The 23776-nt window shown below is 48.8% G+C and overlaps 6 protein-coding genes across 6 annotated transcripts; 1 reads left to right on the forward strand and 5 right to left on the reverse strand.

Annotated features, from left to right (window-relative positions):
- Window positions 1-1081: 1081 nt before the first annotated feature.
- On the reverse strand, window positions 1082-4093 carry CNH03020 (hypothetical protein). Its single transcript, XM_024657720.1, has 4 exons — window positions 3920-4093; window positions 3778-3863; window positions 3610-3725; window positions 1082-3519 (listed from the first exon to the last, which is right to left on the reverse strand). Exon 4 carries the CDS (start codon window positions 2922-2924, stop codon window positions 1344-1346), a length of 1581 nt encoding a protein of 526 aa, XP_024513390.1. The 5' UTR covers window positions 2925-3519; window positions 3610-3725; window positions 3778-3863; window positions 3920-4093; the 3' UTR covers window positions 1082-1343.
- Window positions 4094-4104: 11 nt separating this feature from the next.
- On the reverse strand, window positions 4105-6502 carry CNH03015 (hypothetical protein). The gene is made up of 6 exons (XM_024658672.1): window positions 6165-6502; window positions 5757-6105; window positions 5587-5697; window positions 5174-5518; window positions 4963-5111; window positions 4105-4892 (listed from the first exon to the last, which is right to left on the reverse strand). The coding sequence occupies exons 1-6, from the start codon at window positions 6432-6434 to the stop codon at window positions 4563-4565; spliced, it is 1554 nt and encodes a 517-aa protein (XP_024514590.1). The 5' UTR covers window positions 6435-6502; the 3' UTR covers window positions 4105-4562.
- A 631-nt stretch (window positions 6503-7133) lies between these two features.
- CNH03013 (hypothetical protein) lies at window positions 7134-10439 on the reverse strand. Its single transcript, XM_024658674.1, has 13 exons — window positions 10285-10439; window positions 9864-10228; window positions 9663-9807; window positions 9560-9614; window positions 9165-9498; window positions 9011-9113; window positions 8823-8957; window positions 8752-8771; window positions 8640-8702; window positions 7890-8588; window positions 7747-7813; window positions 7672-7685; window positions 7134-7491 (listed from the first exon to the last, which is right to left on the reverse strand). The coding sequence occupies exons 1-13, from the start codon at window positions 10424-10426 to the stop codon at window positions 7258-7260; spliced, it is 2376 nt and encodes a 791-aa protein (XP_024514591.1). The 5' UTR covers window positions 10427-10439; the 3' UTR covers window positions 7134-7257.
- Window positions 10440-11887: 1448 nt separating this feature from the next.
- CNH03010 (branched-chain-amino-acid transaminase, putative) lies at window positions 11888-13767 on the reverse strand. Its single transcript, XM_572471.1, has 6 exons — window positions 13421-13767; window positions 13262-13354; window positions 12894-13209; window positions 12675-12797; window positions 12344-12560; window positions 11888-12205 (listed from the first exon to the last, which is right to left on the reverse strand). The coding sequence occupies exons 1-6, from the start codon at window positions 13640-13642 to the stop codon at window positions 12022-12024; spliced, it is 1155 nt and encodes a 384-aa protein (XP_572471.1). The 5' UTR covers window positions 13643-13767; the 3' UTR covers window positions 11888-12021.
- A 339-nt stretch (window positions 13768-14106) lies between these two features.
- CNH03000 (cell wall integrity protein scw1, putative) lies at window positions 14107-18665 on the forward strand. The gene is made up of 6 exons (XM_024657719.1): window positions 14107-14204; window positions 14260-14745; window positions 14888-15633; window positions 15689-16867; window positions 16933-17148; window positions 17222-18665. Exons 3-6 carry the CDS (start codon window positions 15013-15015, stop codon window positions 18071-18073), a joined length of 2868 nt encoding a protein of 955 aa, XP_024513389.1. The 5' UTR covers window positions 14107-14204; window positions 14260-14745; window positions 14888-15012; the 3' UTR covers window positions 18074-18665.
- Window positions 18666-20582: 1917 nt separating this feature from the next.
- CNH02990 (sugar transporter, putative) lies at window positions 20583-23188 on the reverse strand. Its single transcript, XM_572469.2, has 8 exons — window positions 22935-23188; window positions 22553-22799; window positions 22117-22503; window positions 21681-22061; window positions 21475-21632; window positions 21196-21424; window positions 20982-21134; window positions 20583-20923 (listed from the first exon to the last, which is right to left on the reverse strand). Exons 1-8 carry the CDS (start codon window positions 23109-23111, stop codon window positions 20751-20753), a joined length of 1905 nt encoding a protein of 634 aa, XP_572469.1. The 5' UTR covers window positions 23112-23188; the 3' UTR covers window positions 20583-20750.
- Window positions 23189-23776: the final 588 nt, after the last annotated feature.

Consider the following 23776-nt stretch of genomic DNA (forward strand, 5'->3'; position numbering starts at 1 on the left):
CTTGGAGACGACCTGACCCACCTTGTCGAGCCAGTTCACGCACCGGTCCAAGCAGAATTCGGCCAGTTTGCTGTTGGGGGTGCTGGGGGTGGCTGTGCTCCTCGCGTCTCGGTCCCCGAGGGAGTAAACCTTCAGGTCGTAGTCAGGGGTTATAGAGGTTGCATTTTTTCGTTGTTTAATTTATTGGGTTGTCGTGTGTGTTACCCGAATGAAAGAAACTACTTAAATAAACAACTTTTTAAAGAAAAGAAAAAATAATCCAACCTCCTCTTCCTCATAAGACCAGCGTCCTCGCCCTTGCCTTTACTAACTCGACACCAATCCGTTTCTCCATTTTCTCGAACCCCCCCACCGGCATCGCCTCCCTCCACTCCTTCCATTCGTCTGCTGTGCTCCTGCTCATCAGGCCACCAGTGGAAAGGATGATCGGTTTAAAGACCCCACCGGTGACTTTCGGAGCGTTCTTGGAGACGACCTGACCCACCTTGTCGAGCCAGTTCACGCACCGGTCCAAGCAGAATTCGGCCAGTTTGCTGTTGGGGGTGCTGGGGGTGGCTGTGCTCCTCGCGTCTCGGTCCCCGAGGGAGTAAACCTTCAGGTCGTAGTCAGTGAAGGCCAGAGCGCTGGAACCTCTGACCCGAAGGTCGTTTCTCCTTTGTCCCGACAGCGTGTGGGGCTCAATCTCAACCGTGGCACCTTGAATTTGTTTGAGGTGTTGATAAATGACGCGGTTGATGGCATTGTGCCGGCGCTGGGTCCAGGGGTTGCGGGCGCGGCAAAGCTCGTCGTGACCCAAAGGTGAGTCCGACCCACAGAAGCGACAGACAGGGATCGAGGAGCCGACCAGGGTGCGGTCATGGAGACCGGAGGCAATCTCGACATTGGAAAGGCGCAGGGGTTGAAGGTAAGGGATAACTGATAACCAACTTCGGCCGAGTCTGGAGGCATTCTCGGTGAGTCGCTTGCGTTCAGTGTCGCCGAGATTATGTAGGATGGCTTCCTGTTGCGATTCCCAGAGTTCTGCGCATCGAGTTCGTTGGGGGATCGGAGTTGGAGGTTCCTCTGGCGAAGAAAGGAGACCTAGGTTATCGAGGAGAGTGTCGGAGGCCTCGGCTGCCGAGCGGTAAGCAAGGGGGGCTACATCTTTGAAGGAAAGTAGACCTAGTCCGCCCAGTCGCGCTGGTAGCTTCGTCAACGATCTCCCTAGAGCCTTAGGGGTTATAGAGGTTGCATTTTTTCGTTGTTTAATTTATTGGGTTGTCGTGTGTGTTACCCGAATGAAAGAAACTACTTAAATAAACAACTTTTTAAAGAAAAGAAAAAATAATCCAACCTCCTCTTCCTCATAAGACCAGCGTCCTCGCCCTTGCCTTTACTAACTCGACACCAATCCGTTTCTCCATTTTCTCGAACCCCCCCACCGGCATCGCCTCCCTCCACTCCTTCCATTCGTCTGCTGTGCTCCTGCTCATCAGGCCACCAGTGGAAAGGATGATCGGTTTAAAGACCCCACCGGTGACTTTCGGAGCGTTCTTGGAGACGACCTGACCCACCTTGTCGAGCCAGTTCACGCACCGGTCCAAGCAGAATTCGGCCAGTTTGCTGTTGGGGGTGCTGGGGGTGGCTGTGCTCCTCGCGTCTCGGTCCCCGAGGGAGTAAACCTTCAGGTCGTAGTCAGTGAAGGCCAGCGCGCTGGAACCTCTGACCCGAAGGTCGTTTCTCCTTTGTCCCGACAGCGTGTGGGGCTCAATCTCAACCGTGGCACCTTGGATTTGTTTGAGGTGTTGATAGATGACGCGGTTGATGGCATTGTGCCGGCGCTGGGTCCAGGGGTTGCGGGCGCGGCAAAGCTCGTCGTGACCCAAAGGTGAGTCCGACCCACAGAAGCGACAGACAGGTATCGAGGAGCCGACCAGGGTGCGGTCGTGGAGACCCGAGGCAATCTCGACGTTGGAAAGGCGCAGGGGCTGAAGGTAAGGGATGACTGATAACCAACTTCGGCCGAGTCTGGAGGCATTCTCGGTGAGTCGCTTGCGTTCAGTGTCGCCGAGATTATGTAGGATGGCTTCCTGTTGCGATTCCCAGAGTTCTGCGCATCGAGTTCGTTGGGGGACCGGAGTTGGAGGTTCCTCAGGCGAAGAAAGGAGACCTAGGTTATCGAGGAGAGTGTCGGAGGCCTCGGCTGCCGAGCGGTAAGCAAGGGGGGCTACATCTTTGAAGGAAAGTAGACCTAGTCCGCCCAGTCGCGCTGGTAGCTTCGTCAACGATCTCCCGAGAGCCTCCTCTTCCGCTGTATCCTCTCGCTGCCTCATCCTCATCCTTTTCACCTCCTCCCATAGCATCGTGTCCAGCCTCTCCCATAGGTCTACAAGGTCGTCCGAGCGCAGGCTTCTCTGCAGGTGTCGTAGATTTTGCTGAATGCAGAAGCGTAATAGAAGGAGCGCGTGTTGATGTGGAAGATCCTTGAGCTTGCCCACCTTTGCCATTTCCTTCCGAATCCTGCCTTCCAGAAACTCCGCTCGCTTCTCCTTACCTCCTACCATCGTCCCTAGCATCTTGAAGCCATCCTGCCTGATCTCATCGAAGCTGATTAACTTGCATTTCTTTTCGTTGAGCTTGATGATGTGCTGCTTGTCGGCGAGGAATTGGGTAGTTTTGCTGAGGACTTGCGAGTCGTTTGAGAAGAGGTAGATGTCATCGAGATAAGCGAGCGCTTGCGTAGACGGACCTAGCGATTGACTGAGGGCATTCAAGGTTGGTCGGAGGGTGATTGAGAAGAAGAGAGGGCCAAAGGGGTCACCCTGTCGAACACCTTGAGAGGATTGAAGGATTTTGTCGCCACACACAAGGTCGGACGAGTCGCCATAGGCCCATTTGCAAGTCCTCCAAAGCGTCGGCGCATGGGTCTTGACAGCAGCTGCCATCTCGGCCCTATCTACACGGTTGAAAGCGTTCACTTTTGTCAGCCAAAGCGGAAGCCACTTTGGAGGAAATTCTCCGTTCAAAGTCAGCGCAATGCAATTTCAGAGTCTGCACTGAACGCTCGACCTCATCCCTTGGCAAGGGGAAGCTGGTGTTGTAAAAAACAGGTTTGATTTCAGTAAAATGGTCATTGTAAATCAGACCTGCTTCTCGCCATTCAGCATCCATCATGGATGACCGCCATCCATACTGTAGCCTCAATGCGGCAAAGCGGAAAAAAGCTGACGTAGACAACTTTTGCTTTTCGACATATGTGGCTATAGATGCGTCCAGACCTAACTGGTACGTGGCCGCTGATCTTGATAAAGGAGGAGGAGGAGGAGGAGGAGGATCGGCAGTGTCGGGGGGATGGTTTTGCAGACTACCGGTGACTGCTGCCTTACGTGGCTGACACCAATCTCTAAGCGTCAACCGATGCTGAGGTAGACTGGGTCCTGCCGGGCATGGTGCAGAGGAAGACGAGGAAGACTGTATGGCAACAGTCAGGTGTGAAAGGGGTGATATCGAGGGTGTATGTGTATTCGGCGTAATTTGAAACTGGAATGTTGCGCAATGGAAGACATGATGAGATGTCAGTAATTGATCCTTCTTGGATTGTGTCCTTTCTAGTTGACTTCGGCCACTTACTCTCTCGTGAAATAGCCATACTTGCCTCACAACCTTCCTTGATTTTTGAAGAATTGACTGCATTAACTTGTCTCATCATATCTTTATCAAGTGGCTGATCATTCTTGTTCTTTTGCCTGTTGCTTGTGTCAAAAAGAAAAATCCGAAGCCTAAGAGGGTAGTACACACCTTTTCATTTGGCTTTCCTCCATGACGCAGTATGGAGCCGAGCTTTTGCGAGGAGAGGGAGTTCTAAGATCTGGTGGGATCAATGACTGTAATAGATTGGAATCAGTAATGCAACAGTGTTGATAATAATCAATGACCTTACCTCTGGTTCAACCAAAACATCAGGGTCACCATTGAGAGACACGCCCAAGAAAAGGCAGTCCTCATCATTCCTTGATAGCTGACCTCCAATTCCATCCTTAACATCTTCTTCATCTACCGTGTTTTCCTCATGGATGGTCATTAAGCTTTTCTTTAAAAATTTGTATCTCTTCTCAGGGTCGCCATCAAACTCTCCTGGTGGCTGTCTGGGAACTAAACCAAAACGATGATGAGGTGCAACATCCAGAAGTAATGGTTGCGGCACCCCATATAAGGCCTCCTTTGACGCAAAAGGTGATTCATGACAAATACATGATGGGAACTAGCTAGGGCAGAACGGAACTGTCGTGATGGTGAATCAGCAGGTTGTGAGAGATTGTAAATGTCAACCTTCACATTGTACCGCAAGATACCGTCCGCTAGTAGATCCTGAATCGTTGTCAAGCTGGATGCCTTGCCTCGAACCAAATCTCCGAGACGCTTGTGCCAGTTCTCATTACCACTGGTGTGAGAGGGTAAATGAGGATGACGACGTTGCAGGCAGCCGCCCCTGACATGTTTGACCTGAATATCGAAAGTCGACCTGAATATCAGAGTGGCGATGGGTGTGGACATGAAATGGCTTCTCAAATCATCCATTCTAGTCAACTGCTCCGCAATTGGCCGATATTGAGCTGGGCTGCCTTTTTTATTTGCCCATGAAGACACGATCGCTTGGGCAAACCTGTAGAAAGCGCATGGCGGTGATCGGAATTGGCTGGCAAAGTCCGCATAATTCGTTCCTTGACATGATAGAAGTCTTGAACAACAGACACCTCGGGTAACGCCTCGTGAATGCGACGACGGAAGTCACAGCAACGGTCAACGACGACTTCGCCAAGCTCACTGAAATTTTGACCAAGCAGATGACATCTTTCAGCAAATTCGAGAAGTGGTCCTTGCATTTCTGCAGGAGAGTTATTTGGGAGAAATTCCTGGTTTCGTCACATGTTAGCGACACACTCTAGCTGTATTGTTACGTGGAAGTAGTAGGGTAGAACTCACCCAAAACACTAATTCTTTATCTTCATTCACTCCTGTAAGCAAGCCTCCAGCGAACGGGTTTACAACCTGCATCTTGCCATTGTTTGTACGCGAATATACTGAAGCTTTGTTTGCAACCTTCATGGTCGCGTCAACGGCGGCGATAAGACCTGTGTGAGGTAAGTTTGCATCAGAATAGTAAAAGATAGATCGAGCAAGAGAGTGAACGTACCTGACAAAGTACGGATGTACTGCGAGCTTTCATGCTTGCGCTGCCTCGCCACAAAGTCTTCATAGCATGCTCGTACAGTGTCAAAAGAAGGACTCGGGTTAATGGCGATTTCATTGTCGTTTCCGCTTGTTCCGGTCGAGGTGTTTCCGCTCAATTCGGTGATATTATCTTCGGAGACGCCAGTTCTTACAGCAGGTGGTCCATCATCCTTCTTGATCTCGGCTCGTTGGAGCATCATAGGGAAAGGTGTAGCCGATTGGTTGAAGAATGACATCCGAGTTCGCTCGCGAAGAGCTGCGGCATAGAACCGGGTTTCAAGTCGTCTGCTGTACAGTATATGTAGCTCTGCAGCATGTGTCAATTAATCAAATAGTTAATTCATAAAAAAGTAACACGAAAAATTTCAAACTGACGGTGTATATTTTCCACAAGCTGATTCACTGAGCTTTTGGGTCGTACCTCCGCAATGAGGTCGTAGAGCTCCCTCGTCACCGCAGTTTTGGCAAGGAAATGAGGTAAAAGACCTGTTCGATTGGTTACGCCTTTCAATAGCTCTGGCTGGTACAGATGGGCAGAAACTCACCTTGCTCCCACGGCATACATCCCTCCCAATAAGTATCTGCAGATGGCGAATAAACCCCATGCTCTGCGCAAATATATTGAAGGCTGACGACTTTGATGTTATGATCCACCCCATAAACGCTCCGAAAAGGTTTCCATCCCTTACGTTTGACCGTTGACTGGCAGCCGGCCTTTGGGCATTTGTCGAGAACCATTTCAGGATAAAAAAGAGGATGTACGACTAAAACAGGTTCTACGAGAAATGAAGAAGGATTGGCAGAGATGCTTTTGCCGCGGAACTGCAATTCCTCAAGAGAGGGAGGACTGAAGAGGGGACCATAGAAGGGAAACGACGATGGGGTACAGCCTGACTGAAAAGGAATGGAGCTGTCAGCGATCGTCGCCTGCGTGCACTAAGCACGGAACTCACCTGATTCTTCAGACGCTCAAGTACTGTCATATACTCTAGGACGCCGGCCACGAAGTCCATTTGTTGCAGAGTACCGTGACATTTATCCTTTATCCACCTGTTTCTCCTGTTTTCGATGCTGGCATCCGAGAGGTCTCCTCCTTTCCAATCTACAATCCAATTATTGGCGTTCTTTCTCTTCTGCGATTCGTCGTCTCTTTTCTCGCGACCCTTACAAGCCTCGCGGAGCTGAAGTCGAACCACTGATATATTGAATGATATGGATGACATGTTTCAAATTCAGAGTGTGACGAAGCGATTGTCGAGTAAATGAATGTATCGTGAAGAAGTGTAAAATAGATGAATGTCGAATAGAGGAAGAGATATAACGGTTATAATTAATTTTTAATTGCATCAACTTATATGCATCAACTTAATGAATTAATTATTGTTACCAAATGTTACGGCGGCCGCCGAATCTTACCAGATTTGGACCCTGAGAATCTGGTAAATCTGGTAAGGCGCTGGGGTCCGGATGTGAGTAGGGTGCTCTTTTTTGTGGCGATGGAATTTCCATCAGGCAATGTGATCGGATCCAAATCGAAAGTCACCATCATCATCATCATCAATAGAATAATAATAATTATATATGATGGGGCCAACCGAGAAAATGATGGACCGACTTCCATCCCGACCCGAATCCAGATCCGGAATCATGCCCAAGACTTCTCTTTTCCATCCCGACCCAAATCCAGATCCGGAATCATGCCCTGCCTTCTCTTTTCCATCCCGACCCTTCTCTTCTCCATCCCGACCCAAATCCTGATCCGGAATCATGCCCATGATTCTCTCCCCCAGCTGTTAGGAGTTAGCAGCGAGGAGAGCGGAGGTTGGATCATTTTTTTCTTTTCTTTAAAAGTTGTTTATTTAAGTAGTTTTTGTAATTCGGGTAACACACACGACAACCCAATAAATTAAACAACGAAAAATGCAACCTCTATAACCCTTAGATGCATAGCTATGGAATAATACCTGGCTCCAAGTATACTTGCCTCAGTCCGAAGGCCCAAAACCGCTTCCGTAACAGAACGACAGTTTCCCAAAACTTTTCTGTTCAACTCCCTTTTCTTTCCCGATCTCCAGCAGACTTCCTCAAATTGACACTAAGAGCTCTCGCTCTTCTCCACCTTGCAAACCTTCTAGTAGTCGTAACGCCGAATCTCTTGATGTATCCGAATGAGAATACGATGAAGAAAGCGACAGTGCAAGGGACGGCAACCTTCCAGAAGTAAGAGACAGGGCCTTCGATTTGATCGAAGCCTGTGAAGTTCATACCAAAATAGGAGGCCTACAATGATAACGCGAAAGATTCCGAATAGTAAATTTTCAGTGGTACGAGATGACGAAGAAAACGAGTTGGATAGAGGGGGGTGTTGTTTGGTAGCGAAGAGAGTACGTTAAAGAGGGACATGAGAGCAATGGTTAGTAATCGATAACGGAGCACAACACTGTAGGAATCGGTGCTTACAATGAAAGTCAAAGCTATGGACATAAGTCAATCAACAAAACTGACCATGTCTACCACACCAGTTTCTGTACTCACGCAAGAAAACAACAGTGACGATGCTCAATCTTTCCATTGAAGCATTCGTTTGGAAACTTAAGACATTCTTACCGATTGCGAATTTTGTCAGTGTTTTTGGCACAATTTATTTTGAGAGCACAAATAACAACAGGCAGACTCACAAAGACATAATCTGTCAAATGATCACACGTCGACACAAATTGCTCCAAACTTCCCACAATGATCTCCAAATGATCAATCACATCCTCAATATAGACTTTCGTCAATGGGGAGAAGAATCCCAAGCTAGCCGCCCCTACATCTACACCCAGATGCGGCGCTCCCAAAGCTGCGAGGTTCCTATGTGACTGGTGGAGGTTCATCATCGACAAGATCGAGGCTGCGTCGGCGTCTGACTGCTTTGCTCTGAGGGCAACACCGGGAACAGGAGTGTCGGAACGGGAGGCGGCACGGGAAATGGAGGATGTAGGTGGTGCAGTGGGTGCGATATTATGGGAAGGCATGAATGGCTGTGGTTGAGGCTGAGCAAAATGAGGGATTTCAGCCAATGGCATAGCTTGTGAGTGCTGGGAGCTTCCTGAATGAGGTGAGAAAGGGTTGTATCCCGCCCCCGCACCCATAGCTCCTCCTGTTCCAGATGCAATGCTGGAACTATGTCCTAATCCATCCTGTTCCCTCCCATGCCCGTTCCCATTCCCATTCCCCTCACCCCCGTAACCCCGACCCACCGCGCTGGCGGCAACTGAACGTTGAATATCTTGGTCACGGATGACGTAACACAAATGCAGAAGTGGTGTGAGAGCACGGCGAAGGCGTATTAGTTGGGAGGAGAGTACATGAAGGTGACGAACAGTTTCCATCTGTCCGGACAAGGTTAGCTCCAGTTATGATAAGCAATAGAATGAACATACCTCTGGGTCAACGAGGACTGAAGCCTCGAGCTTCAAGATCTCGTTCTCGAACCTTTGGGATACCTATTGCACGATAAGCATACTGCTTTTTCATCTTTGAAGGACGACTTACCTCGATGGCAAGATCAACAACTGGGAATACAATGTGAGCCTGCAGCCGCCATGTTGTTAAAAGCAACTTACCAGTATCTAGGATAGCCTGTGCCAGCATACTAACATCCCCTGATCTCCGTAACAGACTCTGCTCGTCCTCTAGTCTTGTATAAATAGGTGACAGAACCTCTTTTGTAGGTTTAGCATCCATCGAGATCAAAGTCCCTGCCTTAATGTAAGTTTACTATCTAACAATGGCGAAGAAGAAAGATACAGACCATCTCTCAACATGAAGATGCTCAGAATACTCCGGCGAATAGGAACCATATAATCTGCACTCAGTTCTTCAACAGTGAGCTTATGTGCTTGCTTCTCTGGAGTCTACTCCGTACATCAGCAAAATTCCCACACCGGATGTAGCCATTAGCTTACTCGGTGTATCCCTATCGTTCGCCTCGGAGAAATCATACTAGGCTCAAATGCCCCTTGAACACCCTCAGGCAACCTCGGCTTCTTGTGGTCCCCTTCAAACACCCCTCTCACTCGCTGCGAGAACCGCCTCTCCTTACCTAGATGTATCCCCCCTTGCCCCTTCCCGTAAGTTCCCTCAGCCATATCATCTGCTAACATGTCAAGCTCGTCTCCTTCAAAGATTTGACTGTGGTGGATAAGTAGTTGGAGATAGAGATGATCTTTGTAGAAGTCGAGTTTGGAGCGAGGAGAGTCCGGTGCTTCGAGAGAATCTTCCACGGCCAGGGGGTGTAGACTAAACTGAAACGTTAGCCACATCCAATAGGAGATATCAATAAAAGAGATCTATGACTTGCCCAAAATGTAAAACCAAAGTCTTTACAACCTCCCAATTCACACCATCAACATGTACTGCTCGTGTATTAGCTTACATATTAGCCGATCATCACATCTACCTACTCCATCTGACTCCGATAGGTTTATCATTTTCATCCAGCTGCCGCTTCCCATGCCCACTATCGAGCCACTCTTGCAGCTTTTCTCCAGGAAAGTCTGAACTTTGGTTCATACAATCTTGATCTGGATTTGAACAATAGTCGACGACCTACGGAATGCCCGTTAGTACTTATTCAAGCCCCTAATAAAAGCTCAATAGTTCACTCTGATACGTGTTTTTCCTTTCAGATGTCCATAGTTCTTCTGATCCCTCTTGCTTTTCACATCCACGCCAGGCTCGTCACCTGTCCCGACCGCTGTCGAAGTATTCAATAAGCGATATTGATCCGAATTCCGCCTCGAGCTACTATTTGACAAAGTTACACGTCGGTGTCGTATACCATTCCCTATGTCCGGTAAGTCGGTTGCTTTTGACCTTGGAGATCGATCGCGCTTAGTCCACCGATTGAGGGAGGTGGATGGTTGCGCTTCGACATCGATGTCTGTCTCTGATGGAAAAGACGCTGTCCTCGTTTCGCTTTTGATATTGCTGGGGGAAGTATCGGCTAAGGAACGAACTTGGAATACGGCTAGAATTATTTTAGCTACACATATCAACTCTAACATTAAGCCCCAAAGTACACACTTGAAGTACTCGACCTATTTGGACCGAGAGATGGACGTGGTTGTCCGATGCCGGTCATGTTCGTCTTCTTGCAGGAAGTCGAGAAAGGACGGATGAGAGAAGATGGCGAGTTCGGAAAGATTCGAATGTACAACAACAGCATATCTCGTCTTAAATCAAATGGGAAACTACAAATAGAACTAATAGTAGGAATAGGCAAATGACGTTGTGGAGCAGCAAATCTTGTTGCGTCATAGGTTTTTGTCATTTTGTAATCAAAGTTATCTATATATTCCTGCATGCGCAATTATTAGAACTTGCTCGCCTAATCCCCTTCAAACTTCCCGATTCAAGTCCTGGAGCACAACTATGGTTGTTCGTTTCATATTTTCATCGATTTCACTTACTTGGTACCAAGAGTGATAAAGAGTCAGTGAAATCGACGGCAACAATAGAAACAAAGGTTGCAAAAAGCGAACCTCCGGCTCGGGGCCGCGACAAAGGATTGACTTATATGACCTTCTTTTCCGCCCTCATATAAATAAGCCTTCAACACTTGCCCTATCATTAATCTTGCTTTCAAGCATATATTTGCAACTCACAACCTTCAATTCAACTAGTCATGTCGTCAACTATGACAATACGGCCTTCCATTCGCTCGCTATCGGGCCACTTACCTTCGTTGGGAAGTAGTAGTTCAGTCTCTTCGTCGGGGAGTTCTCCAAGACCCTCCTGGCTTAGCTCTGGGCACAAATCCTTCACCACCCTATCAGATCTTAGAGATCACCAATGTCAGCTCCCGCCTCTAGGTCACACAGGATATTCGACAACCGTCTTCAATTCTGCTGCCAGTAAATCTCCAACGACTCCCCCCCATGAGCCCCCAGCTCTCCAATTTTGCTACGGGCTCTAGCCCCTTTTTATCGGGCCTTCCACGACAACAGTAACAGTCCCCTCCTTGCTTTCCCTTCTCAGCCAATTCAGAATTGAGGCAACTGGCCGACCCGCTTTTTCTACCAAATCATCAGTCTCTGCAAGCGTAAGATTCCAAAACAACGTCGATACCCTCACAGATGTCAAACGACCAAATTACGATAACGACCTTCGTTCCACTCTGATTAACAACCTTCTCGGCCCGGACGGGATTAGTATGACCAACGAGGGAAGGGAATACAGATACGAACTTTGGAATGCGGCTTCTAAATGGGCTTCTCGAATAACATCGAGCACCGGTACCGGAAGGATTCGGTTTGTCAGAGAGAATAAAAGAATCGGTGTACGCAACCTGGATAAGGATGTCTTGACTGGAGCGACTTTTATGAACCTTCTGCAGAGGGAGAAGGATAAGGATTTTGAGGAAAGAAAGATATGCGCGAGAACTTCGGAAAAACGAGAAGTCGAGGTCAACGGAAGAAAGGAGTGCGAATCTAAGGGTAGGGGTTGGAAGCTGAGTAATGTTCGTACTCTCGTAAGATAGAAATTATATATAAGTAGGGTAGAACGTGGCCAAGGTGGCAGGCTTTTACGGAGCATTATGGACTCAAAATCATTTGCTGCCTCGAACGGGAAATGTTGCCCACCAGTAAGAAGCCTGATCTTGGTCTGCTTTTACACATTTATATTAAATTGTGAGGGCAATGCCCATCCGTTGATTGCTTTCATCCGTGTCTATTCATCTATCTTCTAGGGTCTCAGCATATTCTTCACCTTCGTCCTGTACCCACCCCTCCAGATCAAGCGTAATTCGCGCCTCAGGCTTTAAGCGCTCCCCTCAATTTTATAACTCCATCCTCTGCCCTCATCAATCCTGCCCCTCTGAATACCCGTCATCGTATCCCTCAATAACTTGACGAGCGGGTTGAAAGGGATGGTGTAATCTTGGTTTCGATAGGTGATCCCGCCGATGGATACGACGACGACGCCGGTACCGCAGCCGAACATCCTGTATCGAAAAGGACAAGGGAGAGAGATTAGCGAAGGCTATTGGTAAAAATAATAAATATAGAGAGAGGAAAGAGTGAAGGCCGCAGAAACTAGGAAAAAGCACAAAAAGAGAAACAAAACGGGAGAAAAGACGTACCCTTTCAAACTACCATCCTTCAATCCCTCCAAAATCTCCCCCATACTAATATCCCTCTCCACTATCCTGATCTTTTTCGGCATCTCCACGTCCCCTTCCGCGAATGGGAAAGCCTTTTTTCCGGAAGCATGGTCTTCAACGAGCTCAATAATGGATTGACGGGTGACGCCAGGTAGGACGATACCGTTATCAAGGGACATGGTTGTGAATTCGAGGTCTACATGGAAAAAGGCGCAGAGGAATGAACGTTAGCGCTAGTTGAGGTGAAGTAGAGAAAGAGTGAACGCTAGGGAAGGGAAAGGGGGAGAGGTAGGGTAGAGAATGAACGTACAGCCATCAGAAGCCTGCTTAATAATCCACATGTTCATAGCGCCCGCTTCGGAGATGTAATCTTCCTTGCCGTGCAACCAGAGGGACATAGCGTATCCCTTCTTCTTAGAGATGTTTACTGTGCCTGTGAGAAGCTTAGCCAGAGTTCTGATCAATCAAAAGAAGTCAAAAGTCTCGGGACAGGCACCGAGATCGAGGAGAAGAAGGAAAATCGACTGACCATAGTTCGCCCCAAGCTTGAAACTACCCGTCCCGCCAGGCCAAGCCCTGATAAACTCCTTACAGGCATCCAGCTTCAATCCCTTTCCTTCTCTTTCACTACTCCCATAAAGCCCCAGACCCAGATTCAAAGATGTCACTACGTACAACAAAGCCTCATCCGCGAGAGCGTCTTCTTTGATACCGAATGATTGGGAAGTTTCGAGCAACGTGGGGCGGATGTATAGAGATGAACCGTCGGTGGAGGGTACGATAGGGGTCTCGAGGGAAAGGAGGGAGGAGAAGAGGGAAAGGAGCTCGATGTTATCCCAGTCATGCTGTTCAGAGTGTTAGTCGAGCGTTTGATGGCGGCTGGAGTGGGAGACATACAGGAAGACCGAGACGGGCACCAGAACGCTTGAGTCTGTCAAAGTTCATCTCAGGCCTGAACAATCTCAAATCGCCTTGCTCAGATTTATAGCACTATATATCCTATCAGTACTCCGTATCTTCCTCGCCACCTCGTTGTTCATTGTCGAATCAGCTCACCTTCATCCCTTCGAAACAAGTCACAGCGTACTGCAAAACGCCTGCCAGAGGATCAAACGCCAAATCCTTCCTAGGCCCAATTTTGGGTGTACCCCATCCGGTGTGGCGGGACCAGGGAACGGTGAGCATGTATCGACCGTGTGATTCTTTGCCCGGGGCTGGAGTGAAATCGGCGGGGAGGCGTGTCAGTTCAAGATTGGATGCAAGAAGAGCCTGGGACATCTTCGCTATTGGCCTCTTTGGTGCTGGTGTTGTAATGAGGTGGAAGAGTTGTTTATAGATAAGAGGAGATGGATAGTATAAATGAAGATCGGTATTTATTTTCGGTGATCAAAATTCAAGGCTGTCCGGTCGGGCGACAACCCATCCGATGGAGTCGAACATCTTTTATTTTCGTTCCAGATTCACGGATCACCGCGGTCTCTGTAAGGACGTTCCTGATCCGTGCCGGGGGTCATTTGCGGAGATATCCGAAGCATTAGAACTTTACCGCATGGATTAGCATTGGGTTTGTAAGGGAGCATTGAAAGGGAAGTGTCGTTGCAATACAAATGTCACGAGGGGCTATTAGAAAAGTTATGATGTTTTCGGAATTCTATTAGAATCCATTTGTAATGTCGCGCGCGACGGGGAAAGACTGGCCCCAACCAGTTCCATGCCATTTTTGTATTCGTCTATCATCATCCCATCATTAAAACTTATATAAGAAACATTTGGGTTTCACACCTTCCTCTTTTTACTTTTCTCTAGACCATAACATGGTCTAGAGCAACAGTCGGTCACGGTAAGCATACCACAAGCACGAGAGTGACTGTGCTAACGAGAATGGCTGCCGAAAGGATTGAAAATGCATGAACAGATCGATCGATGGAAGACCGTGGTGTTGAATGATCGCCAGTGGATGACACTTCAGCTCTCAACCTCTTATTCAAATGTTCCCAGTTTCCGCTTCCATCACGCTCCTCCAGCATTACATTCGCCGCTTTCTCGTTCCAATCTGCAACCCACCGGCAACACTTGACACCAGTCTTCCTTCCTTCCTCACTGCTGGCGCGAAAAAAAAGTTAGGATGCGGGGTCCCCAGGGAGACGCGTGCTGGGCGCCACACTTGTGGTAACGCCGAAATCTCCGGAGCTGGTTCGAGGTGAGATTCAGGGTCTGTGTGCAACAACAACAAGGCCCCCGCCCGCCGCCGCTTGTGTATTCGTGCCCGATGCTTGCTCATGTTCCAGCGCGTCGCTTCTCTTCTAATCTCTTCCTTGTTTCCCTCTTATTCACTAATTTCCTATACTCACCCTATCCTCTCCATCCATTCACATTCACTGGTAAGCATCATCACTCCCCTTCTTGCCACACCGACTCCTACTCCCGTTGCCCCACACGCGTGCCGCCTTGCCGCGCTTCATTACCACGTTCCGCTCAACCTTCCAGTACTCGATAAATAATTGCTTACTCCGTTACCGTTAGTCTCGCATTTCAGAAACAAGTTCCCTCGACGGGGTCACAATACTATCATATCCTCTAGCATCCATCTTGATAGACGCCTAGACTCGCATCAAGTACACTAACAGAACCAACAAGTCGCATCTGTCATGGCAGCTCCGCCCGAGTCACTTCAATCGCTTCCGTCCCCGACGCCGTCCTCATCTTCACAAGCTCATTCTCACTTTGGCTCCCTTCATCTTCAAACACCACAAACATCTTCCACCCCCAGTACCAATTCTCATCCATCGCCCAACCCGCTGAATGAACGTGACGCTCAAGCAAACTCTGCAAGCACAACAACCGCTGTCCAGCCTGCCGCTTACCTCCCTTCAGTCTCATCTTCCCCGCCCCCGAATCCACCGCCTTACATCCCCCCACCTCAACACGCCATGCCACCTGATCCAATTCACTCAATGCCTTCAGCAGCAGGTTACGGACAACCGGCAATGTCTTGGGCGAATGCGCCTCCGGGACCGAATGGTTGGAGAAATGGAGGGGGCGTAGCTGGTGGATCGTTTGCAGGATACAGAGGCGGAATCCCGAACGGGAGGCATTTGCCTACGAATCCAGACTACCCCGCGAGGTTTGGCGCAAGGCCTGGTTCGGCACATGGAGAGAGCAGAGACAGAAGGAGAGAAAGGAGAGATAGAGATAGAGACGACGAGAGGGAATTGGAAGAGGAGGTGATTAGTACGATTTTCGTAGTTGGCTTCCCGGATGACATGTCTGTAAGTTCAATTCCCGTCTTCCTCATATGATATGATTGCTGATCAGGCATTATAGGAACGGGAATTCCAAAATATTTTCACATTCGCACCTGGATTTGAGGCTGCAACACTCAAGTTCCCCTCTGGCTCTCGACGTGAACCGACTGCCGCTCTCCTTGCCGAATTAACCCAATTAGCTGCTCACCAGAACGCTCAAGGAGGGGAATATTCAGAGTATCCCCTAGGTAACATCAACCTCGAAGAAGCCATTTCCTCCTTATCTCTAACCACCGCATCTACCTCTCAATCTACCACTCCTTCAGCGCCCATGTCACTCACCCCTTCTGTCTCCTCCAATCCCATGCTGGCCCCTGGTCCTAATCCAGCTATCCCTCCATCTTCCGCTCGGCGCCAAACTATTGGTTTTGCTCGATTCAAAACCCGTAGCGACGCGCTCACCGCAAAGGACCATCTCCAAGGCAAAAAGATTGATCCTTTGACGGGCTCAGTGTTGAAAGCAGAGATGGCTAAGAAGAATCTACACACTAAGAAGACGACGTCCGGTGAGGAGATTATGGGTTTTTTACTAAGATCTGGAAGGCTCGGGTTAGTCCCTGGTGCGGGTCACACTACTGGTCCTGTTTCTGTCAGCGGGACTTCAGGAGGTAATGGAGCGATGGGCTCTGTAAGGGATGCGTGGGAATCGTGGCCAAACTCCAGCTCGGGCCCGGGATCTGATAAGGACGCGCGCCTAAATGTGGACGAGAAGGCCACTGCCAACATGTCTTCTCAATTAAATACCAGTACCAATCTTACGCCATCTTCCGCCTCCGCCCCTACATCTACCTCGGCTCCCGGTGTATCAACCTCGACATCCCCGCCTCTCAGGCAGACCGACTCGAAAGCCCTTTTGGCACTAGCGGAAGAAGCAGATGAGCTTGAAGGGTGGAGTGTAAACGGCGCGCTTGGGATGGGTATGACTATGGGTCCTCCATACGAAGGGTATTCCTCTGTCTCCGCTCCTAGTCAAGGCCAAGCTCCAGGGCAGGGTCAAGGTCAAAGAAGATTAGGGAGCCAGTCTGGACCGGCAGGTGCTGCGTATGGGAGACATGGACATGGGCACGGGCCGGAGTACGGGACGAATGCGACGGGGACGACCCTTTCCGGAGAGCACATGGATGGTGCGCACGTAGGTGGGATAGGATTGGCTGGAGGCAGAATTATGGGTGCCAATCCCGCTGATCAAAATCCACCTGTGGGTCTTATTCTTGCTTTATCATCTCGACTAAAAACATCCACTGACATAGTAATGACTTGCAGATCAACACTCTCTATGTCGGTAACCTTCCCGCAGTCTCACCGCCTACTCATCCGCCAGGCTTCCTCGAAGAATCTCTCCGAGCATTATTCAGTCGATGTCCGGGTTTCAAACGGATGTCGTATAGGCAAAAAATCAATGGCCCAATGTGCTTTGTTGAGTTTGAAGAGGTGATATACGCTAGTCAAGCGATCAAGGAATTGTACGGGCATAATCTTGTAGGTTTATATAATCTTAATGTCGATTTCGCTTCTATTAGCAAGATACTGATTGTGGCCGATTTGAACGCAGGGCGGACTTGTCAAAGGAGGTATCCGACTTTCGTACTCCAAGAACTCTCTCGGCCAACGAGGTAACAACCACCCGTCTCAAATAAACACCAATGTCTTTGGCGGCATCGCACATAACGTTGCTTTGGCTGGAATGTCCATGACTTCGCCTACCACTCAGCAGCATCCATTACCAAATGGTGCTGTGGGATACGGGCTTCCGGGTAGTTTGGGAGAAGGGAGCGCGTCGTTAGGTATGGGCGATTTGAGGAGGGAATCAGGACCAGGGACAGCCACGGCCAATGGGATTTCTACCGGTACTTCGCTCTCACCAACAGCTCAACCATTCAACATATCGCTCCCACCCACTTCTCCCCGATCAAGATATTTTGCCTCTCCACCTCTGAGTACAAGCAACCCTCATAAACTCTCTCCTACCGAATCCGCCTCTGTTTCTGCATCAGCTTCCGCTTCCGCGTCCACATCTGTATCTGCAGGCTCTTCATTGAACTCCAACACAACCAACGGTCTCAGTACTACCGGTCTGCCCACACCGGGTGGCGCTGGTGTGGGTGTACCTATACCATCCTCATCCTCCCGCTCGTCCACCTCTGCTCGCTCCACTGCCTCTGCGTTCCAACCCTTTGGTCAACCATCAACCTCCATCTCGACCAGCGTGAACACCAATACTTCGAGCGGGTTCTCGCCTGTTTCTTCTCCGATAAGAACACCTGCGAGTTTTAGTTGGTTGAGCAGTTCGGCGGGGACAGGCGGTGGAGTGGGGTACGGGTATGAGTTTGGGGGGAGTGTACCGTTGGGAAGTTTGAATGGCGCTGCCAGTGCTTGGGGGCAAAGTGCGGAGAGAAGGGACTAAAGTGACGAGCTCTACCGAGGATAGACGATCTGTCAGCAATAATAAGCAAAGAAAACAAACAATTCATCAGTTACCATCCTTCAAAGACTCATTGTTTCAACAATCTCCTCATTGCCTTCTTTTCAATTATACGCAGTACGAATCCAACAATTCTCTCGATAGCATTTTCCTTGATCATTTTTGCCTTTTGGCGCCCTCGCCAGCCCAAGTTGTCGCGCATCAAAATCATTATTTCGGGTCTCTGGTCTCATTTCTTCTTTCATCAAATTGCTTTATCGGGTTTCGATTTTCATTCTCATTCTCGAACCCGCCAAAAAAAAATCATTCGTTTCTCTGTTATTTGACTAGTCTGCTTTCCATTTTCTCTCTTGCCATCTCGCAATGCTGCCACCAATTTACACTCAACATGCAAATGCCATACATTATTACTCTTTCTTTTCTTTTTTTATACTATTTTGCCTTGCCATTTTTGTTTACCTATCTTTACTCTCTGTGCATAACGCAATGTTATCGGTCTGTATCTGTTTCTTTGCGACACATTTGCAACTTGTCAGTAGATCATGTGACAATGAATGGTTTGCTTTGTTCGTTTCCGAAACCTGATCTACATACATGGTTTACTCGAGAGATGCGAAGAAGCAGTCATCGGTCGAATATCATAACAAACTTTCGTTAAGAGTTCATTTATAGCAACACGCAGCGGAAACATACTGAGCCAAAGTCTGATCAGCATCGTAGAGACGAACAAACCACGCACTCTGTGATGGACTCGGGGGATCCCCTGAACCGAATACACGAACGCAACACAGCGTTGTTTGGACAGAGGGTCCGAGCACCCATCACTACATGATCATGGATGTTTTCAGCGCTTCTCTTTTCCCTCCGGCGCTCTACTCATCTCCCTGTAGGCGTCCCCACCCCCCGCCCCCCCTTCTACACCCCTCTTTTCTCCTCCCTCCCAGTATTCACCTCTCACATCCATGCTTCCTCCATTAATTCCCTTCATGCGTGGCAGAAGAACTCCCATAACTCACCTCCTCTCCTCGCCCCCGTGCTTCTCCCCCCGTTCCGAACCTTCGTTTTCGGCTGTTCTTCCTCGCATACAAACCAGTCCGTGGCCCCATGCGCTATGGTCCATTTCCCATGCCTCTCGCCGGTCCTTCCCTCCTTTCGGGAACTACCTTTGTTTCTTCCGTCGACTATCCCCGGTTTTACCCAACCAAACCTCAAACCCTCCCCCCTGGTGTTGAGTGACTGTAGCGGTGTCACTGTCCTCGTAGAGGCCGGAAAACACCTGATGCCACTTAGTTTCGTGTCCTCGGTCGTTTGTCTACAGTTGTAACTTGAAAGCACTCGATTCAGTCGTTGGAATTGCTGAGCTCGAGAGTTTGAGAAGACCAAGCTGATTGAGCCATGCATTTTTCTACTCGGAAGGGTAAGCCTTTTAATGTCTTTTCTAGCTCTTTGAGCTGACCAAGCTTTCCCATATTTTCCCTACATCCTACCCTCGTTCCTCTGTATCCTTACGGATGATCACGATGTCAGATAAAGTAGTTGATGGTGTGGACAGAAGAAAGAGAAGAATGGGGGGGGAAAACCTCTGTAACCCATAAGAAAATTTCTTCGGTGGACCCGATCCCGGGGATGGACTTTGAGCTGGTCGAGCCAACAGAGCGTGTCGACTTTGCCTTTAGCGATCTATTTGACCATTTCAATAGTTGATGGTGTGCTTATCGTTTAGCGAGGTGGATACCTAGATATCATGTAGATTGCTGTAGCAAGCATTGAAGGATGCTCAACGGCAGATGATTATATATCGTCGACAACTTTTCCGTAGACTCCCATCAACTGGAGGTAAAAGACATATGACAACGAACCGACTAAGCAGTAAAAAACGTCTTATGCAATTTTCTTTATCTCTACCAGTCATCGCCATTCTCATTTTCATTTACTTCGAATCAAAAACCTTGATTTTTTATATTTTTGGGCGACCTAGCAAGTTTACCGAGAACCGCTGAAAAAAAAAATTAACGTTCCGCCGGGTTGGCCTGGGCGACCAACCTTTATATCGCATCAGGAAGAGATAGATCAGTTCTCACAGGCCACGCGGGTTTTATATGAATAAGGGAATCTTTTAATACGATCCGGCGGGACGTTTGCATGATAAGATCGATCGAATAAACCCTTATCTACTCGATCGCTCGTGCCTTCGAAATTGCTTTTGCTTGCTTTTCTCCTCCGCTTTTTCTTTGACAATAATCTCATCTCAGTATATCGATACTCAAGAGCTCGGAGACCATTCAATGCAAAGCAGAAGAGTAGGGAAACCGTTTACAGAGTTAGGAATGTGACGAATCGGTGACAAGGAGCTATTCGCATTACTAGACTCTTTTTCTTCGATCTTTGTTTAATCGTCACTCGCACACTTTTCGAATTCTTGTAATAATTAGCTTTACAAGAAAGGTTAAGGTGAGGAGAAACTTGTGAACCAAACGAAAGACAAGCGATGAACAGATGGACAACGGATGATACATGCCAAAACCTGTTGATAATGCTCCCAATACCCAGATTATCAACCCTCTCCCAACCGATAAGCTACTGTTCACTAACCTAAAAACCCACACAAGACAATATGAGACGCTAATTAATATTAAAATCTATCCTCTACGCCCCCCATTCAAGCCGTCGCCCCCTTCTCATTTTTGTAGTCATCCTCATCATCGGCGCCGCCAATCATAGGTGGTGGGGTGGGGATGTGCTTCTGGAAGAAAAGGTATCGCTTGAAGAACCAGGGGACGCGGACTCGGGTTTCGTAAGATACGAATTGCGCCGTTGGGACGGAGAAGACCTCTGTAAGAAGGGTTAGCGCCTTGCCGTCAAAAAGTGAAGGAGCTAGGAGAAGACGTACGATCGATTTCCTCCAGAGTCAACTGCTTGGTCTCCCTAACGAAGAAGAAAATCATTCCCCATGCAATCAAATTGAGACCCGCGTAGAAACCGAAAGCACCGGTAGATGTCATGACGGTTCGCATACGGGGGAAGGTTATACTAAGGACACCGGCTATATAGAAAGATGGAAATGTCAGCTTGGATTATGTGCAGGGGGGACAGCGAAGACATACCAAAGAAGTTGTTAATGAACACCACCCAAGCCATACCCTGTTCTCGCTGAATAGTAGGGAAGACTTCTGCAGAGTACTGGAAAGCGACGGGTCCTTCACCGAGAGAATAGGCGATGGTGAAGAGGTAGACAAAGAGTACAACGGGACCGATTTGAGAGCCACGGCTGCCGCTGTCTTTGAGAAGAGAGAGACCGGCGGCGAGAAGGAAAATGCACATGAGGGGGAAAGTCTATTCAATAGTTAGCCTTTGTGAGACAAGAGGTTAAAAATGTTGCCTACAATTAAACACAACCTCCTTCGACCAACGGTATCGATCATGAACAATGTAGGGATGGTGAACACAACTTGGACGGCACCGTAACCCAGAGAGGCATAAAGAGCCTGGGTATCAGTATAACCGACGTCCGTGAAAATGGTTGAACTGTAGAATGAGATGACTACAAGCATTGTCAGTTAAAGCCAGGGGAGAAATGGAGAAAACTTACTGTTGATACCGCACATCTGCTGAGCGAGCATAACAGTAGAAGCACCATAGTTCGCCCTCCTGATTCTAGGCACCCTGAAACAATCCCACAACCTAGAAAAGTAGTTGGACCCTTTAGCCAAGGAGAGCTCTTCTTGGTAGATAACGTGAGAGTAGTAGTAGTCCCTTGCCGCAATAATGGGGTGGGCTCGCAGACGCAGGAAAGAGTGGAATGCCTTGTCGTACTTTCCGTGCTTCATGAGCCAACGAGGAGATTCAGGGGTGAACCAGATACCGAGCATGAGGATGAAGGCGGGAATGAAAGCGGAGGCGAGTTGAAGACGCCAGGCGATCTGGCCGGTATTCTTGACGATAACATTGGCAGCGAAACCAAGGAAGATACCTATTCATCATTAGCACACGTTGAGTGGACCGATTCGATTGACTGAATGACTCACCAGCAACGACCCAAAGCTGCCAGAACATCACCAAAGCACCTCGAACCCTAGCGGGAGCAATCTCAGCAGAGAAGATGGGGACAGTAGCGTTCTTCGCGCCGATACCAATGCCCATGACGAAACGAACAGCAAAGAGAGCTTGCCAAGAGTGAGTGAATGCGGAAGCGATCGGGGTGGCGGTAAGACAACAGGCGGTGAGGAAAATTTCACCTCGACGACCGAGGTAGTGGTTAAGAGGGTCGACAATGAATGCACCAATGCAGCCGGCAGTTAAGAAGATGATTGAATTGACAGCACCGACGATCCATTCGTCTCGGCCTTCACCCGCAATACCGAATTCTTCTGGGAAAGACAAGTTCGCACCGTTAGAACCAGTTTGATCCCAACCTGTTCTGGATTAGCCACGCTAGATGAGATCAAGGAGAGTGAGACGTACCTTGTGTGGCAGCACCGATAGCACAAAGAGCGATAGAGTACCAGAGCATCCGAGGACCGTGCCATTTGTGATCTCTTTCGTACTCAAGAGCAGTTTTTTCCTCTGGAGTGAGCACACTGATGGTGTCGAAGTGCTTGCCTTCTCGAGCAACAAGGGCAGCCCGGCCAAAAAGATCGCTATATTCAGCAAGATTGTGACCGTTGGCGAAAAGCTTGGCATCCTCGACAACCTTTTCAGGTGCGAAGCGCTAAAGAAAGGTTAGCAATGATGCTTATGTATGATAGTCGACGGAATCTGATGCTCTCCAACTCAAGATGTCGCCAGAAACAATGACCACGACATTCTCCCTGCCAAATTGCAAAAGAATGAACAGAAGACTCACTCTCAAAGGGTTTTGAATGATATTGACCGCTGGCGTATGGTGGCTCTTGTCGCCCATGTCCTCAATATGAGACGCATCAGCGGCCTTGGTGTCGTTCTCATGGTAGGAAGAGGAAGGAGGAAGAGAGGTCTTCTCGACGTGTATGCTGTCGGGCTTATAGTCAACCGTCGACATCATGGTGATGGTGGTGCTCAAGGTAACGGAGGTAGGAAGGACGAGTGGCCAGGAAGGAAGGATATATAGAATAGGAAGAGGAGGTGGGGCCGTTTGTCTTTTCGAGTGTGGGGCTGTTTATATTTGTCAGTGGGCGGCAGGGGCTCAACCGGGGGAATCAGGGCGAAATGCGGTAAGTGCCTGCAATGCCCCTTCATCATGCCCAGCGGCAATTACTGTCTTGGGGTTCCGCGACGCACTCCTTGGCATCTTCTCTTTTTTCCTCTCGCCATGCGCCATGCGCGTCTGTTTGGTCCTGGCAGATGACAGCAGCCCGGCATGGGACTCCGCAAGCGAGCTCTGGGGGCTATTCCCGCTTGGGGCACCTGGAGGGGTTCAGGGAATCACCTAGTGTCTGCCGTGCTTTTTCCACGCGGAGCAAGAGTCCGATCGGTTCCTCAATGCTATTTTGATCGCGTTCCAGATAAGCTTATTTGGACTTGTTGGCCCATGTTTGGTTATTTTGGGAGGTTATTTTTCCTTGATCGCTCCATCAGGACGCCAAAAGGTGTTCTCAGAACAAAATTATATCTGGGTTTTTTGGGTCTTTATTTAGAATTTGGCGGGAATTTGGCCCCAAAGTCTGGCCCCCACCGCCAGTCCCGCCGGCTTCTCGCCGCTCGAATTGA

Source organism: Cryptococcus neoformans (genome assembly GCF_000091045.1).
Source record: "Cryptococcus neoformans var. neoformans JEC21 chromosome 8 sequence".
Taxonomy (NCBI): domain Eukaryota; kingdom Fungi; phylum Basidiomycota; class Tremellomycetes; order Tremellales; family Cryptococcaceae; genus Cryptococcus; species Cryptococcus deneoformans.

Bases quoted from the DNA above. Each gene is read 5' to 3' on its own strand.
- CNH03015 (XM_024658672.1), bottom strand. From the start codon at position 6,434: ATGTCATCCATATCATTCAATATATCAGTGGTTCGACTTCAGCTCCGC. The intron at 6,106-6,164 runs GTGAGTTCCGTG...ATTCCTTTTCAG, and splicing joins TTGAGCGTCTGAAGAATCAG to TCAGGCTGTACCCCATCGTC. The intron at 5,112-5,173 runs GTACGTTCACTC...TACCTCACACAG, and splicing joins GTACATCCGTACTTTGTCAG to GTCTTATCGCCGCCGTTGAC.
- CNH03010 (XM_572471.1), bottom strand. From the start codon at position 13,642: ATGTCCCAGGCTCTTCTTGCATCCAATCTTGAACTGACACGCCTCCCC. The intron at 12,561-12,674 runs GTACGTTCATTC...TTTTCCATGTAG, and splicing joins TAAGCAGGCTTCTGATGGCT to ACCTCGAATTCACAACCATG. The intron at 12,206-12,343 runs GTACGTCTTTTC...TTTTCGATACAG, and splicing joins AAGGATGGTAGTTTGAAAGG to GATGTTCGGCTGCGGTACCG.
- CNH03013 (XM_024658674.1), bottom strand. From the start codon at position 10,426: ATGCTGTTGTTGTACATTCGAATCTTTCCGAACTCGCCATCTTCTCTC. The intron at 9,114-9,164 runs GTAAGCTAATGG...TGTACGGAGTAG, and splicing joins GAACGATAGGGATACACCGA to ACTCCAGAGAAGCAAGCACA. The intron at 7,814-7,889 runs GTGAGTCTGCCT...GCAATCGGTAAG, and splicing joins ATTTGACAGATTATGTCTTT to AATGTCTTAAGTTTCCAAAC.
- CNH03020 (XM_024657720.1), bottom strand. From the start codon at position 2,924: ATGGCAGCTGCTGTCAAGACCCATGCGCCGACGCTTTGGAGGACTTGC.
- CNH02990 (XM_572469.2), bottom strand. From the start codon at position 23,111: ATGATGTCGACGGTTGACTATAAGCCCGACAGCATACACGTCGAGAAG. The intron at 22,504-22,552 runs GTACGTCTCACT...AATCCAGAACAG, and splicing joins TATCGGTGCTGCCACACAAG to GTTGGGATCAAACTGGTTCT. The intron at 21,633-21,680 runs GTAAGTTTTCTC...CAATGCTTGTAG, and splicing joins GCAGATGTGCGGTATCAACA to TCATCTCATTCTACAGTTCA.
- CNH03000 (XM_024657719.1), top strand. From the start codon at position 15,013: ATGGCAGCTCCGCCCGAGTCACTTCAATCGCTTCCGTCCCCGACGCCG. The intron at 15,634-15,688 runs GTAAGTTCAATT...CAGGCATTATAG, and splicing joins GCTTCCCGGATGACATGTCT to GAACGGGAATTCCAAAATAT. The intron at 17,149-17,221 runs GTAGGTTTATAT...ATTTGAACGCAG, and splicing joins AATTGTACGGGCATAATCTT to GGCGGACTTGTCAAAGGAGG.